Source organism: Anoplophora glabripennis, unplaced genomic scaffold (genome assembly GCF_000390285.2).
Source record: "Anoplophora glabripennis isolate ALB-LARVAE unplaced genomic scaffold, Agla_2.0 scaffold46, whole genome shotgun sequence".
NCBI classification, from domain to species: domain Eukaryota; kingdom Metazoa; phylum Arthropoda; class Insecta; order Coleoptera; family Cerambycidae; genus Anoplophora; species Anoplophora glabripennis.
The window spans coordinates 96,796-117,871 of record NW_019416736.1 but is presented as its reverse complement, the minus strand read 5'-3'; the positions used below and the strand labels follow the sequence as shown (position 1 = coordinate 117,871).

The following is a 21,076-nucleotide window of genomic DNA, read 5'->3' as shown; positions in this document are numbered from 1 at the left end:
GACTTTGTTCCTCAGTTAATTCGAAATGCCGCCGCGTTTACATCCAGATAAAACTTTTTTAAAGCTATTATTGCGGTAATATTTCGCGTACAAGTACGGCATTAATTAATTCCCACGAAATAAACAATTGTGGAGCTGGAAAAAGTTTTTTAATTACTCACCTGCGCCCCGTACAAAGCATACAGCAAATCAAACGGCAATGCGGCGAGCAAGTCCACTATGAACCAAGTTCTCAAGTAGTTGATAGAGATCGCTCTCCACTCGGATACGACCTCTCCCTTCCGGTTCACGTATGTCGTACGAAAATTTAATATTATATCTGAAACAGACAGATACAGTTCGTTGAGTTTATATAAGAACTAGCAACCCGCCCCGGCTTAGCACGGGCAAATATACGAGTAAAATAGCCTATGTTACTACGAGGAGATGTAGCTTTCGGTAAAATTGGTTGAGTAGTTTTTGAGTTAAATCGTAACAAACAAAAAATCAATCATCTTTCATCTAATGCGACCCTAATATTAATTTTAAAATAATTCACGATATACCTAAAGACAACAAACGAACTCAAAACTAAAAATGCAAAACCTTTAAATTTAAAACAATATAGGTAACTACCAACAATGTGAAAACAAAACGAATTAAATTAAAGTAAGTACCTATGTTCAGGACTATCAATTTTAATTAATAAGTAGTTAGGTATCTAACTACCTAAAGAAAACAAACACGAAACAAAAATGCGACTATGAAGTTTTAAATGATTCACAATAAGAAAACAACAAACAAATTATTAAAACTCAATTAAATAAAAGTATGTTTGCAAGTATCTATGTATGTTCCGACTACCTAAAGACAACAAATACAAAACAAAAATGTGACCTTAAAATATCGAACGCAATTATAACTTTCCAACAACACCCAGAAAAAAAAACACAGTCGTCAGTCGTCACCTCCATTCGCTCCAAGTCGGTTTATTAAAGGATCACGCGCGCGTTATCGTTCGGCTTATTAGCTAAACAGTAGGCAAGACGGTGCGGGGGGAGGGTCGACGATCGCATCAAGCGAAGCGAGGCGATGGAATTTTATTCTCGCGTCCGTAATTTTTTTGCGATTACTTCTATAATATATTCATTTCAATTATATGGTGTAAGAGAGTAAAATAATGTGCATGAAATGCTTAAAGCCTCTAACTTATTTAAAATGATAAGGATTAATACCGTATTTGTGTAAATAGCTTTTACATTACCGCTTTATAATTTCCAATTTTTTAAAGTATTAAAATGGATTAGGTAGTATGTTATCTTTAACATATAGACATATGCCATCGCGGACTTTTTTGTAGGTATATATAAGATACACAATTCCACCATACATTGATACACTACATAAACTTTCGGACCTCCCCGGCTCAGACGCAAGGCGCGGGGTCACGGGGCGCCCGCGTGGTCCGGTCGAATCACGGCGACACGAAATTAATTTTGTTGCGCATTATTTTGATTTTGCTATATCTCCTAAGGTATTCATTTAATTTGCATGGTGTAAAGGGAAAAATAATCTTCATGAAATGCTCAAGCCAACTAACGTATTTAAAATGATAAGGATATTTTTGTAAATAACTTTCCAATTACCGCATTATAATTGCCCATTGTCAAATTCACATAGGTATTCTTTTTACACATTTGTTATGTTTTTTATACTTGAAAAATGTGAATGCATTGAACATACATGATAAATTGTGTAGAATCACACATTGGAGTGTATACAGGGTGTTTCTGAAATAAGTGCGTTCCTTAGAAAGGGTGATAGAGAGCATGAAAATATGATGGTCTAAATGCTTCTGTTTTCAAGAAAATTAATGAAGAAAATTAACCATAAATGTAAACCAACCCTGTGCATCTTGTGCACATGCGTTGTGTGTTGCAGTACTACTTAGCCGGCGTATAAAATGTTTTCTGGTCAAAAACTAGCAGATATTGTGTTAATGTACGAAGAATGTATAATTTAAATGATACTTGTCGTTCGTACGCGGTCCGTTGGCGTTACAGACGACAACCTAACAGTAGAACAGTGACAAAAAAAAATACCATGTGGCGTGTACTACGGAAACCATTATTCCCGTATCATGTATAGTAGTTACGATATCAGTTGGTCCCGCATAGAAACATTTAACTCATAAATTGTACGAAATCAGATTAATTATGTGATTTCCCAATGTGGTGTTACCGCGCGTGTGCTAGTTGTTGAGTAGGCATGCTTAGATTTATTTGTGGCTTAACAATATAGAAGAGTACATCAATAAAATGTTAGAAATAAATACTAAGGCAAGTAAATAATATAACTTTGTGTAAATTATATAAATCTCTCGGTATATCTTCATTTAAATTGAAGAATTTGAGAAACTAATAATAACCATATTGAACTTTGTCTAATCTTTAAACACATACATCCATATTTTAGCTTACTATTTAAGTCCTATTTTACTTATTGTTTAACTTACATTATAAATTGTTTTCAGTTTAATGCTCTTAAGAAATGGCCATTGCTCTCGAAATGATGTTAAGATTCCAACTCAAATGCACCTAAACGCGAGAACTAGGGCAAACTTTTCAACCAGAAGGTCCTCATAATGAAAATCGCAGTAGAACTTTTCCCAGAAAATGCATGAAGAATGTTTCCCTTATATTTAATTATTTCAAATTAGAAGTGAACTTTATGGAAGAAAATGTGTCTCATTTATCTTAGATAGATTCAAGCTTTACACGGTATTCGGGAGTACCAAAGCGTATGTGACAGCTCTTTTTTAAATTTAGAGACGTCACTAAAAAAGATGTGTAAAATGAAATGTCTGCTTTGTCCTATAAATAAGTGGGGAGGTTTTTATAGAGATTGCTTTATATAATTTTTACTGATTTTGTTAACTGTAAGTTTTTCATTATACTATTTTTGTAAGAAACTGTTTAATTAATTGTTTTAAATAATATTCTATATTAATTGGCTTTAAGTATAATTCAGATATTTATATTTCACTCTGCTGGAGAATATGTGTCATTTAGTGCATTAATGAATGTTAAATTTATTTAATGTTATTTTTGGATGAATTCCACAAAAAATGTACAATTTTTTTTTAGAAAAAGGTGTAATTTTTGGGAAAGTTCGAATCATATGTTTACTAAAAATAGCTCCAAGAGCTGTTGTTTATTTATTTATTCTCGCACTTTCTTAGGAGTGTATTAAACCTAGATTACAGGTTTATTTCCCGCATTTGATATCTCACAATCAGTTGTCAACAGCGTATTATAATGCGGATATAGTTCCGATTTCACATAACAGTTTCAGCAATCTCAAACATTCTGTAGCAGACAGCATCACGTTCAATCTCCTCTCATGTCATCTTAGACGGGTTCTGATTTCATCGATAATTAATATTAAGAATTTAAAATATAAAATTTCTTTCACTTAGTAAAAAATAATCAAGATTTCTACATATTGTATTTTGCAAACATTTCCACATTTTGTAATTAGTAAGTAAATTGCCAAAGAAACGTACATATAAGTACAACTTTGAATTAAAACAAACGTTATTCGAAGCTGTCATCAAGCGAATTTATTATTAAGCGAAAACACTATTAAGAAATGATTATAACTTCTTATAGTATATTAATTAATTACAGTACATTAAATTTAACATTTTACAGCTAACAAGTGACTACAAATAATAAATTTGAACATTATGTTGGACATTTTCTAGTTTTTTAAGCAAAATTATCTACTAGATTGACTAATGTATTTATTTTTGTTGTTTTCTCGTTACCTTTGACAAATATGAACAAATAAAAAACATCTACTACAAAGAGATTGACAGTGAAATTGTTACATTTGTTAATTAATTTCGTTGGATTTTTTGCAACTAATTGTTTAATCACTAAACGTTAAATTGATATCATAGACATAGGTTCTAACTGATCGAAAAAGAAAAATTTCAATTTAAGTTAACCTTTACAAATAACAAAGTCAGGCAAAAGCCGCTCGGGAATTCGCTTTTTTGCATTAAATAAAGCTTATTTTTACAGCAATTTAAAAAAGAGCGTTTTTATGAGTTAATTGTTAATTAATTATTGGAGGTATCGGATTGGGATTTTAGATAAAATTAAAGAAAAGGTTAAACTTTTATTTTCAGAAAGTTTTACATTGACAGTTCATTTAATAAATGCTGGTGTAATAAAGGTATGAAAGTCACATATATAAACTTTTACTCTATTCCGATATATTTTTTATATTTCTAAAATAGCTATTTATGATATACGTGTTAAAAGTAAGATTTTATTTTGTGAGTGAAGATGATTAAAAAACGAGCGTAGCGAGTTTTTTAACTTCACGAAGAAAATAAAATCACTTTTAACACGTAAGTATATCATACACTATTTTTTCTACAAAACTGTTAAAAGTGGGCTTTTTAATTGTCATTTTTGACATCAAAAATGACAATTAAAAAGCCCACTTTTAACAGTTTTGTAGAAAAAGAATTTTAAATAAAACACCAATAGCAAAATACTAAATATTCTTACAAAATATATATTTTCTACTGCAAACAAAGAGATATATAGGGTGTTTCAGAAAGACCTCCCGTAAATTCAGGGGGTGATAGTACGACAAAAAAATAAGAATTTTTGTTTGGAGATACAGAGCAATAAAATAAATTTTTTTAAATAGAATTTTTACGAAAATTTCCAAACGCTGCGAAATATTTTTATGAACTTTGGTATTCCGGGGTTTTTAAGGACGCCAAATACGCTGGTCTAATTATTTTTTGGATATTTCATAGAGGGCGCTAGTTTCGCTACAGTCCTATTACATTTTAGGTTCTAATTTTTTTAAGGTTAGATTTTTTACCATTCGGGCTCCAATTTCTAATGTACAATTTTATTTTCTAAAAATACTGTACTCTTGTTAGAACTTCCTAATGTGGACGGTTTTCGAGAAAGAAGGCTTTCAATTGAACTCTTACAATATTAAGGTGTTTAAAATAAGTCACTTTTCTCAAAGTAGGCTTATGTCAAAACTTATTGATGGGTGTCTCATGAACAACGCATACATTCTTAGTAATATTTTAAACTCTAATTAACCTTATATCAACATTTTAGTGATTGATATGACTGTAGTTAGTAATGACTAATTACAGTCACTAAAATTTTGATATAAGGTTAATTAGAGTTTAAAATATTACTGAGAATGTATGCGTTGTTTATGAGACATCCATCAATAAGTTTTGACATAAGCCTACTTTGAGAAAAGTCACTTATTTCTATACCCTAATATTGTAAGAGTTCAATTAAAAGCCTTTTTCCTCGAAAATCGTGCACATTAGGAAGATCTAACAAGAGTACATTATTTTTAGAAAATAAAATTGTACATTAGAACTTGGAGCCCTAATGGTAAAAAACCTAACCTTAAAAAAATTTGAACTTAAAATGTAATAGGAATGTGGCATAACTAGCGCCCTCTATGAAATATTCAAAACATAATTAGACCAGCGTATTTGACGTGCTTAAAAACCCCGGAATACCAAATTTCTAAAAAATATTTCGCACCGTTTGGAAAGTTTCCTAAAAATTATATTTAAAATTTTTTATTTTGTCGCTCTGTATCTCGAAAACAAGATGAAATAGACATATAGTTCATAAGACAAAAAATTCTTATTTTTTGCCGTACTATCACCCCCTGAGTTTACGGGAGGTCTTTCTGAAACACCCTGTATATGTATAAAGTGTAGTTATATACATACGTTTTATTATGATAATTTTTTGCACAATAATAAAACTTAAAGGGCATTTTTGCCTTGTAGGATAAGATAAAAGATATGCAACTTTTGTTTACCTTAGCATTGGAAAATTTAAAAACTCACCGCAATATAATTACTGATTTTTTTCCATTTAATTTTACCAAACCCAACCCTTCTGATTACCTTCCTCTTAAATTTAATGCCATAAAAAACGAAGTAAACTCTTACCCACCAATCCCAACTGTAAAACCCTTTTGTTAAAAGCCAGTTTTGTAAGAGACTCGGGACGGTTTCCAAAACAAATTTTTGCGGCGCTCAAATTTCAATGTAGCGCCCTCTGCTGTGGTTCAGTCAAGTGCGAGACTATTGTTTTATTGTCCACAAGACTGGACTTAAATTAACTTTTCTAAGTAACTGCTGTTTCATTCGGCGTGATAGAGGCATTTTTATTTTTATTTCGGTACAATTTTATCAAAGGAATCTCATTTGCTTTTTAATTGCGTGCTTCGCCTTTGTTACTACATTTTCTATAAAAAATACTCATGGACGTCGTTTTGGAAATATTTGTGGAAAAGTTGTATTTTATTAAATGTTTATATTCCTTTAACGTGTATTAGAAAACAAAAAATTTGACAAAATAAGGGTAATTATAAGCAGAACATTCTGATAGTGTCTGAAAATGTTGTTTAATTAATTTGTTGTTTGAGCAAATAACTTTATTGCATTGATGACGAAAATTCCGTTAAAAAGACTGCAAATAACAAAGTTACAGAACAAAAATGTTTCAATTGTCATACTTTTCCAGGAAATATTAATTTTTGGGTATTAATTTTGATTTGAAATTAAAAATGAATTGCAAAATGCAATTTTCTTTTCCAGGTAAAAGCATCCAACATTTACATAGTGCATTTTCAATTTGCCGTTTAATTAAATTATCTAATTAAGCACACACGTAAAACAGCAGAAATGTCGAATAAAATTTCGATTAATCCTTTATTAATGCACTGACATTGCTATGAAAATAAAGGCACCGAGCAAGAGGAACATTGTAATTTAGGTCCTGCTTATATCATCATTCTATGTTAATAAATTTAATATTATATATAGGGTGTTTCAGGATTAAGTCGACAAACTTTAAGGAGATATTCCTCATAAAAAGATAAGAAAAAATCCAGTATAAATTTTTTTCCAGAGATGTTTCATTTTCGAAATATAGGGCGTTAGATTTAAAAAAAATTCGAATTTTTTAAATAACTTCTAAATGAAGAAGGCTATTTAAGCCAAATTTGGCATGACACATCTTCTTATAAGATACCATTTTTCCAAAGAAGCAGAAGTCCCGCAAGCAACCAGTGGCGGAGTTATGGGGACTCAGACTCATTAAATTATAAAAAAAAATAATACGGCCCTACTGAAATTTAAAAATGATGCTGTTTTTAGATAGAACAGTTTTTTATTGACAAAAACTGTACATTCACTTATTTTCCTAACTCTTATAGTTTCATGGCAAATTTGATTTTTTCGGAAGGGTGCTTCTGGATTCTGTCGATAAACTTCAAAATTAACTTCAACAAAAATTTTCGAGTAGGCTGCTGTCAAGCATTATTAATTTGATGTTTTAAATGTTATTTTGCGAATTGTTGCACAAATTATCCATTAGATAAGGCGTTCAAACTAATAATAAAAATAAGTTTAATAATGCCGTCCATATTTTCGAACAATGAATATGCTGATATATGCTTTCTATATGGTTTTTGTGATGGAAATTCCTTGGCGGCTCGCCGTGAATATGCAGTAAGATTTCCTCATCGCAGACTACCAGCAAAGGAAACATTTTCTAAATAATTTTAATACTACTGGTTAAACCCAAGGGAAGGGGAGATAAAAAAGCTTATTTGACTCACACAAACTCGAGAATAACACCAATTTTAGTAGGTACTATATTTTTTTAGGTTTTATGAGGAACGTCTTCCTAAACTTTATCGACAGAATCCAGAAGCACCCTTCCGAAAAATCAATTTTGCCATGAAACTATAAGAGTTAGGAAAAAAAATGAATGTACACTTTTTGTCAATAACAAACTGTTCTATCTTAAAACAGCATCATTTTTTATTTTCAGTAGGGCCGTATTAATTTTTTTTATAATTTAATGAGCCTGAGTCCCCATAACTCCGCCACTGGTTGCTTGCGGGACTTCTACTTCTATGGAAAAATGGTATCTTATAAGAAGATGTGTCATGCCAAATTTGGCTTAAATAGCCTTCTTCATTTAGCAGTTATTTAAAAAATTCGAATTTTTTTAAAAATCTTTAACGCCCTATATTTCGAAAATGAAGCGTCTCTGGAAAAAAATTTATACTTGATTTTTTTCTTATTTTTTTTTATGAGGAATATCTCCTTAAAGTTTGTCGACTTAATCTTGAAACACCCTGTATAATCATAATAGATTTAATAAGTACCTATTTTAGAAACATCGAAATCTTGTTATGATTCCAGAATTTTGATTTATGCAGAAAGGATTTTTTAAAGGTAGCTAAAATGCATGAGTTTTCTCCGTATCAATGTGGTAAGGCAGTATTAAATTAAAATTTATTATTATTAAAAAAGATCCATCTGCAAAAAATATTGATGCCCATTGAATCTTAGCACCCCTCCAAATCCTTTGTACACACTGTTTTAGACACCCTGTATGTAGTTGAAATCGTATTTCGATAAAAGTTTCTCTTTTATTTGAGCACAATTTTACAGGAAATTCTTGTGATTTCCTATCAAATTCCCTTTTTTGTCGTTCATTCCTCGAATTGTGTTTCTATTAAATTTACCCTCCATGAAAAAAAAATCGAGATGTGTACCTTTAACAACAAAACGCTTTTGAAAGAAACGATTATTTTAATATGATTTAAAGCTTGACTTTATTCTTCCCTTTACATCCTATTATGTTAATTTTCGAGCAACAAAAAGTGAACGAACAGATATAATAGTAAGCATGTGGCCCTGCTTTATCAGGAAAGCTATAGCCTCGGCTGTAGCGTTAAAAGTACGAATTTGGAATATGAAAAGTAATTACCTACTAGCTCTGGGAATTTGCTGTGGGATCTTGCATAATCCTTAAAATCCCTCGCTAATTAACAGGATTCTACAAGCGAGTCAACGAACTAAGGGGAATATTTGTTTTGAGGAAACAGAACAAGTCTGATCGTCAACCCTTGTGCTAAAAGAGAGAATTTAACACCAGTGAGCTTATACTAGCTTAATAGAGCTAGACTAATAGCTTAGTTTTTCTAGTATCATCACTTTGATCAACGAAGGTAAAATTAATACTCTTCGTTTTTGTTGTGCCTTATGTTTTCTTACAAAAACTATACGAAAAATATTACTGGACTACCAAAGTCAACGGGGCAAATGTTGCGAAGAATTAGAAATATTTTCGAAAAAACTTCCCCTTAATTAAGTATCTACTCGTTATTGGAAATTTTCACAATTAAAATTTTTTGCTTTAATAGATTCCTCAAAATTTCCCTAATATGCAAACAAACCCGAAAAATCGTTTGAATGTATATTACAAATGTATCCAAACGTTTTTGAAATAGATAGATTGAAAAACGAACTTATATTTTGTACAGAGACGAACAATTTAGAAGTTAAAAAAGCGATAGAAATATTATACAAGGAATTTAAAATGGTATTTTCGGAAACATACAAATTGTTTTACCCAGTTTTAACAATTCCTGCAACAAGTGTCTCGGTAGAAACAAGCTTTTGTGTCTTAAGAGCATTAAGACTTAGAAATACCATGACACAAGAATGCTTAAACAATTTATGACGATAGAAAAAGAACTATTGCCAAGTCTTAGTCCGATCCTCAATTTTATGAAAACATTATTAAATTTGCAAATTTAAAAGGCAGACGAAAAACCTGTTTTATAAAAACATTCACTACGTTTTTAAAATATTTTGTTAAAAGTGGAGACAAACGAAAAGCTGGCGGCGTTGTTTTAGATGTAAATATATAAGTTGGCTGGCTACCTTATGAAAATTTGTTATTATATTTTTTATATTTTTTAACATTCATAAACCAAGTAGGAACAATTTTGTTAATTATTACGTAAATATATCATTTTGTTTTCTTTTTCTGTTACTTAATTTTATTGTAAATGCAATTTTTAATGTCCTGATATTCTTATTAATAATATAATTTTTTAATTTACGGTTATAGTAGGACTATTGGCGAAGATCTCCGTAATAAAAAATAACGTGGAAATTTATTCCTAATCATTATTTGATAGCGGATTTATAAAATATCCAAATAGTTGCGTATATTTTATAAAATCACATTGAAAATCCTGCTCCTGAACATCAGTTTTTTTATAATATTGTAAAAGCAACTAAAAATTTCCACTCGTTTAGTCGTTTGACCTTGAAAATTTAAAAAGTTTTGCCAGCGGTGCTTTTCTTTTTTTCTTTTTTGCCGACCTGGTAAAAAAGCCACGGGTCTCACCTATTCACAATGTCACGAGCCGCCACTGGGGCTTAATACCATATAATTATACTTAATTATTCTAGAGACGGGCGCTAGGGCATCCTAACTAGATACTTTAAACAAAATTTGTTGCCACTGCTTTTTTATAAATTTGATATTATTTTTAGATTGAATAACTAAAAATCAGTTTATTTTTTTCTTGCATTTTTTATCTATCTTGTTTAGTTTTTGAAAAAAATTTAAATTTCTTTTAACCACCTCATGGAAAAATAAATTTAATTAATAAAATGACTTTTTATTCTAATAACCCTCGTAACCTCGTACATTTTGATAATCCCTGGTAAGTAATTAATCCAACAATCAAAACAATTCCACAATTGAAATGTTTAAAAATAAATAATAAAATTGGTTACAAAAAAAACTTCGCTAGTGCTGATATTCTTGGAATAATTAAATAAAATCAAATTGCATCAAACTAAACCGCTTTCTTATTACTAGTGAAAAGTTTTATTAAAATCGACCAAGTAACTTTTGAAATATTGGAATAAATAAAGTGGTTTTGTTTTATTAACATTAACACACTCTATCTCAAAAACGAAGCTTTAAAACATACTTAAGTATGAAGTTTTCCTCTTATTTTTATGAGTTCTGTCGCTTATTAAAGGACCCCGCACAAATCTTATGGAAATTGGGTCCCGGTCAAATTCGCTGAATTTTTGATATGTGATAGAGTTCATCATACTGGTCAATTGTCTCAATGGCCACAAAGCTCAAAAATGGATAGTTTGGCCGGTACAGAGCTTTAAAGCTCCGAATATCCTCCACGGATTTATGTATATGCGCAGTGTGTATAGACTTTTGAAATAGCCTATTTCATTTTTTTTATTATCTAGGTTTATATTTTTGAGGTTGCTGAATTCAGATCTGTTGTTAGATTTTCAAAATTGACAGTTGGCAGCTGTCAACTAGCTGTCAATTTGCTATAATAAAGCCAGAAACTTGTTTTTTTATGATTTATTTTTTTTTTTTTTTAGTTCGATAAGTTCAAAGACGATATCAAATCAATAACAATGACTATCGGCAGCTGTCATTTAGCTGTCAACAATTCTTCAAAGTCCGGTAATAAAGTCAAAAAATTATTTTTTGTTTATAACTTCAAGTTTTTTAGATAAGTGAATATAAATATGATATAAAATTATGTAGTCATCAGCTTACAGCTGTCAACAAGCTGTCAACTAACTGTCAAAATGCAATAATAGAGCAAGTAACTTATTTTTTGTGCTTAACTTTGTGGATAAGAAATCAAACATGATATAAGTTTATGACATCACTTTTGAACTCAGTGATCTAAGCAACTTAAAGCTTTTTAAAAAAAGTAACTTTTTGACTTTATTATTGCATTTTGACAGTTAGTTGACAGCTTGTTGACAGCTGTAAGCTGATGACTACATAATTTTATATCATATTTATATTCACTTATCTAAAAAACTTGAAGTTATAAACAAAAAATAATTTTTTGACTTTATTACCGGACTTTGAAGAATTGTTGACAGCTAAATGACAGCTGCCGATAGTCATTGTTATTGATTTGATATCGTCTTTGAACTTATCGAACTAAAAAAAAAGAAAGATAAAACATAAAAAAACAAGTTTTTGGCTTTATTATAGCACATTGACAGCTATTTGACAGCTGCCAACTGTCAATTTTGAAAATCTAACAACAGATCTGAATTCAGCAACCTCAAAAATATAAACCTAGATAATAAAAAAAATGAAATAGGCTATTTCAAAAGTCTATACACACTGCGCATATACATAAATCCGTGGAGGATATTCGGAGCTTTAAAGCTCTGTACCGACCAAACTATCCATTTTTGAGCTTTGTGGCCATTGAGACAATTGACCAGTATGATGAACTCTATCACATATCAAAAATTCAGCGAATTTGACCGGGACCCAATTTCCATAAGATTTGTGCGGGGTCCTTTAATTAATTTAATTTTCATGATTAAATCCCTTTATAATTAGTCGATTAATATTTATTAAGTCCATTTACAAGAAGGTTACCTGATGAATACAGATCGGGAATGTAATAATAAGTCTATACTCAGAAGGATTATTCCTTCCGAAGTCAGTTGAATATGCAAAAAAAACGTCTGGTAATAAAATTTAATAAGTTTCATAGGCGTCCCTAAAAAAATTTTCTGCTAAAGGTAAAAAATTATAATAATTTGTATAAAATGTGTAGAAAATTTCTATTATATGTTCATTTGGCCAACAACATATTTTAATTATTTATGTCCTCAAACAATTTTATTATATTGGTGGTAAATTTTGTTTTGTTCCGTTTTAAAAGGTCTCCAAAATGCCATGTTGTGATAATATTAGTAAACAAAATATCCCTCTTACTTACTATACCAGCAAAAGTTAACAAAATAATAATTTCTAATTAATAAGGAAAGCGATTGTAGAAAATAATAAACAGTTGTTCTAAGTGTTCGGTAAATACTCGTTTCAAAAACGAAAACATTTACTGAAGTCACGGGCGCATATCTAAAACGGTTGAAGTTTTTAATAGATGCTATTTTTACTACTTAATGATGGCGAAACGTCAACTACTTCACAATTTAGTAATCTTGCTATCCGCGTCATTATATAATAACATGTACATGTTTGCCTCTGATCTAAAGCTTCGCATCGATCAATTTATTCGATATGTATCTAGCGGCACCCTAAAGCCTGCCCTGTGACTGAGACTGAGGGAGGTTGGCCGTGTATTTCGTTCTTGTTAATTTCTGTATCATTTTTTGTTTTTACTTTGCATAGTCGTTTCTTACCAGCCATTTACTAGATGCTGGTGTAATTCATTGTTGGCTGGGACATGTTTTGTCATGAAAGTTCCCTTCGTGGGTCTAGAAATCATCCCCTAGAAATGATAAGGGTCCAATTCTTTATTATGAAGCTGTAATCTACCTATTCCTAAAGTTTGATTAACAAATCTCCGACTACCTTGTACAAAAACTCTTTCTCACTCTTTCTGACTACGACAAAGGCCACCGCTAACAAAAACTGACACACGCCCCGCGTTACGACCTCCACATAGGTTTTCCAGCTTTCAGTTTCCTGAAAACTGGAATGTTGCCCCGCACAAAGCACAAAACTGATCCCTTTTGTAACGTCATTACGACCCTAGGAGAGATAATTGTAGCCCCGCGGAAGGAAGGTGTAGCCATGACCTTAATAAACTCTCTCTTAAAATTTCATTTTGCCTTTAGAGCGGAGGGTTTGCTCCATAGCCGCCGGGGAATATTCGTTTATTTATAATTTAGCGGAATCAGGGTAGGGAAATCGGAATCTCTGCGTAATTTTCACGATTGGGCTGAATCTTGCGACTTGATTAAAATGCCGTGAAATTTAAAACTTCTGATGATTATCCTCGCTTATTATCCTAATCGCATATTACAATTTATTACAATGCGCAATTAAATGAGGAATTAATATTTCAAAAACAGTTACAGTTATTTACACCATAAAGGAGGTACGTATTATTTACCAGTCGATGACGATATTGCGCCCTAGCGGAGCGAAGGCTGGCAATAGAGTCCGAGACTGGTAAATTATACTTAACTGCTGCGTAGCGTATAACATTGTATCTGCTGCCACCAGTGGCGGCGCGTGAACATTGATTAAATGTGTTCTGCTTAGGGTTGTTACATTTGTTGAATTGAATTCCGGGATATTAAGTGTCCGGAGAGTCTCTAAATGACGCCGCAGGCGAAAAATTTAAAAATTTTCAGGGTCACGCGTTTTCCTGGCACTTCTAAATTTCAAGGAGCAATCCATTTATACAAAAATACAGATTTTCACGAGAACGATTTTTGAAATTGATACCTTTTTGAAATATCTATTCATGAATTACCTACTGACGATATAAATAAATTGGAATAAACTAAATACATATATTTTATTAAATTATTGAATATTGTTTATAAACAAAAAAATCGTTTGTGAAGTTTACCAACGATTCAACGAATTTTAATTTTCCTCTCCGTGTTATGATTTTCTCTTTATCTTTTTATATATATATATGTACATATATTATATTCCGGGAGATTATATGTACAAATCCGAAATCCGGGACCCTACAGCTAATTCCCGGTACAATCACAGAAAATCCCGATCATACCTATGTGGTTAAGATGTTCTTTTAATATGTAGTGAAGATCTGCACTAAAATTTATGAGTCCACGAAACACATCAGGGTTGTCCGAATTTTCTGTCTCGTCGTGTCCGCGAAGTGCTAATTCGAAAGCTCCGCAAAATTTTTTGCAATCTATGATTTTAGATAATACATAACGATTTTTCGTTACCTGTTCATTGTGTTTCCGTATATTATCCCAATAGCCAGAATGTAACTGACTTCCTATTTTTATTTTACCTAATGACTTAAATGACTTAAATCTTTCACACTGTATATTGTCCATGCTTTATCCCCATCGAAAAGTAAGCATGGAAAACAAAACAGTGTATTTTTGATATCACACCCGCACACCCACTCTGCTTTTGTGTATACATTATTGTTAAATTGTCTTTTATAACTTTTACTTCGGCTTATTCCACTAACTTCAATATTTAATTGTGGTGTTGGCCCACCTAATTCTTTTATTTTTAGTTTATCATCATAAGGCAAGTAAATTTTTTTGTCGCATCTAACTGTTCGCTGTGAACACATTTTGTATATGAGGTTGCATATACTAAGGGGCGTAGCCGCGTCGTAATAAAGTCAAAGTAAAAAATATGTCAAGATTAGATTGGAAATTAAAACTGAAATTTCACGCCTTTTTATGCGCTATCAAGCAGGTAGATGTTACAACCAACCAGTCGGCAAGAATACCTTTTCTATGATTCTTAATAAGATCGTACATTTTTGAAACTAGAACATCCAGAAGCATATACAGGCCATTCATTCCGATGATCATCGGCAACCCTACTGGCTAATACAGGAGTTGATGTATTAGCAATCATGAGACATGGTGGGTGGAAATCACCCACAATGAGGAAGTTTCACATTTTTTTTCTTTTCTTATTAAATTCCTTTCATCGTAAAAAGTCAATTACCACATAAATTTTAAATTTTTAATTAATAGTTTTCCTATAAAAAATATATAAATTCAAAATAATTCTCTATGCACTGTTAAGATTTTATTTTATTTGGTATATATCATTGATATAATAAGCGCTTTTAAATATATAAATAATATTTTCGGACACTGAGGGACATCTATGGGCGAGTGGAAAGGTATTTGTATTCAAATTTTTAAAAAAGAGGAAGATAACACTATCGGTTGCCGAAAAACGTCGCTTCGCGTAGAGTAGAGCGTTTCTCGTAGAGTTTTTGTTCGAGTTTTGTAAAATGGCTAGCTGTCGTGAGTGTCGGCAAAATAATTACTATTGCTAATTATTATATGTGATTTGCACGGATTAAAACCAGGATTCGCAATAAAAGGCATCGCTGTTTAGTTTTAGTAAGTTTTAGTTGAAGAGCGTGCCAGATTTTCTTTTAAATTGAGCCATATTTGTCTGTTATGTCTCCATTGTTAGGGAATTCGGCATTGGAGGTAAGCGTGCACAAAATTTCTATAAAAATATAATTCAAGCCCTAACTCATTACAGAACAACGTTATTTATTTGTTTTTATCTACACTTTTAGATGTAGTACTTTTTATCCTACGATAATTTTTTTTTGAGAACTCCCCCAGCGAGTTCTATAAGCCAGAGTTTTGTACGCCAGAGTTTCGTCATCGGTTGAAAAAGAAACTGCTGCAGATTTAAATACCATCCACTCGGTCAGCGACCATCCCTCGTCCCGCAGAAAAGGTACTTCCTCATCGCGTGTCCTGTTACATCTTAAGGCGTCACAGATAAGTACCAAGCATTTAATAGTTTCAAAGAATCAACCTTTTTCTTTTTCCACCGATTCGATAGATCAATATTATAGTCTGTTTAGAAATGAAAGAGAGTAATAAAAGCTTATTATGTATGCAAATCGTAAATAAATGTAGTACTGGTGCTTATATTCAATATTTGACTGATGAGGTGTACTTTTAAAAAAACTTTGTGTGACCGGGTTGTACTAAATTGTACCAGGTAGCTAACATTTAATCCCCGACAATGCGTCTTTGTCTGTGCCGCTTCAATTTCTCGGTCCATTTCTCTTATAAGTAAACAATATAAAAACAGCATTTCAAAACATGAGGCTACTTTAAGCATCATAACCGGGTTAAGAGGGTTTTTAGTAATTCAAATAAAATTATTCAATATTATTATCAAAATATTTATTTAAATTTAATGAATAGACTTTTATTCCACACAAAAATATATGTATTTTGAAAATTCAAATTATGGTGAGTAAATGTAGTGTTGTATAAATGTACAATAAAGAAAATAAAAAAGTAGGTATATTAAAATTCATCCTCTGAATATTCTGATGAATTATCTTCGTCTCCTAGATTGATAACGATAGGTTCCACAGTAACGTCAATTAAATTATCGAGTTCCCACATTTTCTCCTCTTCTTTTTGTACATGATGTATACATCTTTGCCAGTTATCTGCAGTTACTCGTTCCAAGGAATTTTTTAACAAAATTTTCACGTCACTTAATTTAAACGTCGTATTATTTCGCGCTACATCTCCTTTTACCTGCGCCCAGACTAATTCGATTGGGTTAAGTTCACAGTGATAAGGTGGTAACCGTAGTACCGTTATTTGGCGATTTGTTGCCATTTCATCGATAACATATTTTTTCTGATCTTTATTAAGATTGACAAGTGTCAAAAGTTCCTTTTTCACCATATTTGTTTCAAAAGAAATGTTTTTTCCGGATAACCATTGAATTATATCGGCTTTCCTCCAAGCAGTCGTAGGCGTCCGCTCGGTCTGCCGTGAATGGTAACTGGCATTATCCATGACAATTACAGACCCCGGAGGAATAAGATCCAACATCTGTGTAAAATACTCTTCGAAAACATCTGCGTTCATGTCTTCGTGATAGTCACCTGTATTTTTAGATTCAAATAAAAGTAAACCGCCATCTACAAAACCACTGGCACTACCTATATGTGTCACTATTAATCTTCGCCCTTTACCTGAAGGTGCCTTGAACCCTGTTGAAAGTCCATCCAAAAATGCTTGTCGAAAACTTTTTACATTTTTATCTTGCCATACTTTTGTTACAGTATATCCCTCGTTGACCCAAGTTTCGTCTAGATAATAAATATTCCTCCCTTCGTCACGGAATTTTCTAATTGATCTTAAGTAGGATCTTCGCCAACAAATAATTTCATCTTTATCGATAAGAACTGACTTCCTGTTCTGCTTTTCCCAGCAAAAATTCAACTCTCGTAAGACGGCCCATAATTTGCTTCTACTGATTTTTGGCAAATCGTTGTCCTCTGAAAGTTCACTTAAAATTTTGTTTAGCGTTGGTATTTCTTTTTTAAAATAAAATGAGTGTACTTTTCTGCGAATGACATTTTTGAAGAAATCATCTATAACGACTTTTGACCTCCCTGTAGATGATTTTGGGGGATTTACAGTATCTTGTTCATTTTTTGTTTCCTTTAAAAGTCTGTAGATAGTCGATTTTCAAATCCCTGTCATTTTTGTTAGCATTAGTGTTACCCGATAATTACCTGAAACGAAATATTACCACGCCCATGGCCGGTTCTTATCTCGGGGTTTTATTACTCTAATTCATTTCCAAACAGACTACAAATGATGGAGGCAATTGGGACCCTCCTGGCTACAGGACTATATAACTATTTTACAATAATTCTTTCATTTATAAACAAAATCAATTTAATTTTTGTTATCACAACTCATTACTATTTTTAAATTTCTTAACATTTCATTTTCTTTGAAATTCTGATTTCACAAACTAATATTTTTTAAATTTATTGTCAGATACTTCTTCCTTTCATTTTAACCCCTTCCATCTATGTAATTTACAATACATTATAAGTGACATCTATAACGGTTGTGCCACTTTTTGTTTGAATAAAATTACACCTACAACCAACCCTGTACCACATTGAAGCCGCCCTAACATTTCTGATCTCTAGTGAATTTAATAACCTGCTACCTACCTATTTCCAAACACTTTTTTTTTAGATATACTCTGAATTCTTTCTCATTTCGATTTGTAAGGGTTGAGATAATTGCGGATGCGACACAAAAAAATCTCGTTCTATTTTATTTATCGGAATATTGTATCGTTGTATTCGGCATTGTCTCGGTAAGCAGTTCCTGTGTATCCTCCAACAATGGGGGGTAGATATAAAGGATCCGATATTTTATTACTCTCCTTATGGATCAACGTTTTGTAACGAAGTATAGGAACAGAGATTGGTTTAAGACCCCGTTTACGGTTCCCACAAGTGGTCGATAATTTCCGGCCCGACCGGCGGGATGCCCGATTGAATCGTAAAAAGATAATAAAAAAACCGATGGAAGCAGAAACGGGGCACAAATATATAAAAGGGGATCGTGCTGCCGAATTAACCGTGTACGAAATGGGAATATCTTAATGGATGAAATTTTATTCTCTGTGTCCACTGTTTAAAAATTCATATCCAGGATCAATCTTCGTGTACAGTTTATTTCCTTTTCGATGAAGTGTTGAGGAGAGAACGCTGTCGCGATTCCGTCGCATCGCGGACCATTCTGAGCTGAGCTGATCGCGGTCTTTTATTACAAAATCAGTCGCATTTGACAATTGCACACAATCGCGCTCTCCTTTAAATAGTTGCAGTATTGTTTTAGAAGTGAAAATTAGTTCTATGGAAAAGGTGTTTTTTATCAGCGGAAAAACATATTTAGGGGGTGAAATACACTCAATATTCGCCCCCGAAAACAGTTTTTTCTAAATATTTGGGGCTCTAATCAATATTTTGGAAAAAACAAAGCTGAAATTACTTCTTAGAAAAACAAATGTTTCACAAGTGATTCCGTGTTTAGGGGTTGCTACCCTTATTTTTTATTTCAGAAAAACTATAATTTTCAAACATTTTTTATATAAGTAAAAATATGATTTATGTAAACAAAATGAAATTGACCTGTTCGGGGTTTTCGTTAAAATCTCTTTTTAGGGGGTGAACAATCTCTTAGTGCGAGAAATGTCTGTACGATTAGAATTAACATTATAAAATAAACAGTTTTTACTTTTTCTTTAATCATACGAATAATTTTTTCTATTAGCCTAAAACGGATTTAAACGGATGCAAACTACCCCTTATGTTCACCCTCAGAAACAGTATTTCCGCGATATCTCGAGTTCTAATCAATATTTCAATATTTTGGAATGAAACAAAGTGGAAACTACTTCGTATAAAAAAACAGATGCTTCACAGGTGATTCCATGTTTGGGGGTTGCAACCCTTAATTTTTATTTCGGAAAAAATGTATTTTTCAAACATTTTTTATTTATAAAAAATTCGTATTTACTCAAAAAATTTTTAAAATATGATTAATGTAAACAAACTGACAAAATTAAGCTCGTTTTTTAGGAGGGTGAACAACCCCCTAGTGTGCGAAAAATGTCTGTACGATTAGAATTAACATTTTAAAATAAAAAGTTTGTGCTTCTTCTCTAATCATACGAATAATTTTTTCTATTGGTCTAAAACGGATATAAATGGATGCAAACTACCCCTCACCCCCAGAAACAGTATTTCCGTGATATCTCGGGTTCTAATCAATATTATGGAATGAAACAAATTGGAAATTCCTTCTTATAAAAGAGCAGTTGTTTCATAAGTGATTCTGTGTTTGGGGGTTGCAAACCTTATTTTTTATTTCTGAAAAAATTTATTTTTCAAACAAAATGGAAATTATTTCTATTGAACAGAACGAATGATTCACAAGCAATCTTGTCTGTAATTTTATTTTTAGTGGAAATTTATGAAAATAAGAAATAAGTAATAATGTTACCATCCCTAATGTTCAATGGACTGTGTATGGTCCTATTTAGTAGAGGCCGTTTTTCATTTCGCTTAATCAAAAAAAAAATTGATAGGGCCAATAGAGGACAGTGCCAACTTGACTTCGTTTTTATTTGAATGCTCGTTATTTTAATCTATAAATATTATTAGGAAAATCGTTGATATTATCTGTTTCTTTAAATAGTTTTTATAACAGAGTAACTGAAATAATATATGGATTTTCATTTTCATATCGATAACCAGTCCTGTGTGTATAGTAATACCTATTTGTTTGAATCAAAATTTTACTGTTTATTCAGCATCTATTTTTTTAGGAGAGCATTATTTGAAAATATTTGAATATTTGAAAATATTGTTTTAATAGTTAAGAAAATGAGTTCTATGGAATTTTTTATTGGCTCTTCTATTTAAAGCGGAAGAAAAGCGCCAAAGAAAAAAGCACGCAAGATTTTGGGTTTATCCAATTAACAGAAGCAGAAAGTAGAGGGTGAATTTCAAATTTTATTAAAAAAATATTGTTACTGGACGAACAGCGATTTTTTCAATACTTCCGTATGTCATCTGAAAAGTACAATGAGCTACTAGAGATTATTCACGAAGGTATTCAGTTGCAAAATACAAGATTTAGACGCTGCATACCACCTGTAGAAAGGCGGGCCGTTTGTCTTAGGTAATTTCATTTAAATTTCGCTCGTCTCGATCGCATCGCGGTCTCCTGAGCAAGGGCGTCGCCAAGGGGGGCAGCAGGTAGTACCAAATTAAGTTTAGTAGTACATTTGTTTTCAGTGATGGTCAAAACCGGCCCTTTCTTGAATGTTGT

General features: G+C 31.8%; 1 protein-coding gene across 1 annotated transcript in view; it reads right to left on the bottom strand.

Moving 5' to 3' along the window:
- The window catches only part of LOC108904239 (potassium voltage-gated channel subfamily H member 8), a gene marked incomplete at its 5' end in the record, with an annotated part of 144,268 nt that overhangs the window by 72,324 nt on the left and 50,868 nt on the right, over positions 1 to 21,076 (bottom strand). Inside the window, one exon of the mRNA XM_023455359.1 lies at positions 162 to 319. Coding sequence (XP_023311127.1) covers positions 162 to 319 — 158 coding nt within the window. The remainder of the gene's footprint in view (positions 1 to 161; positions 320 to 21,076) is intronic.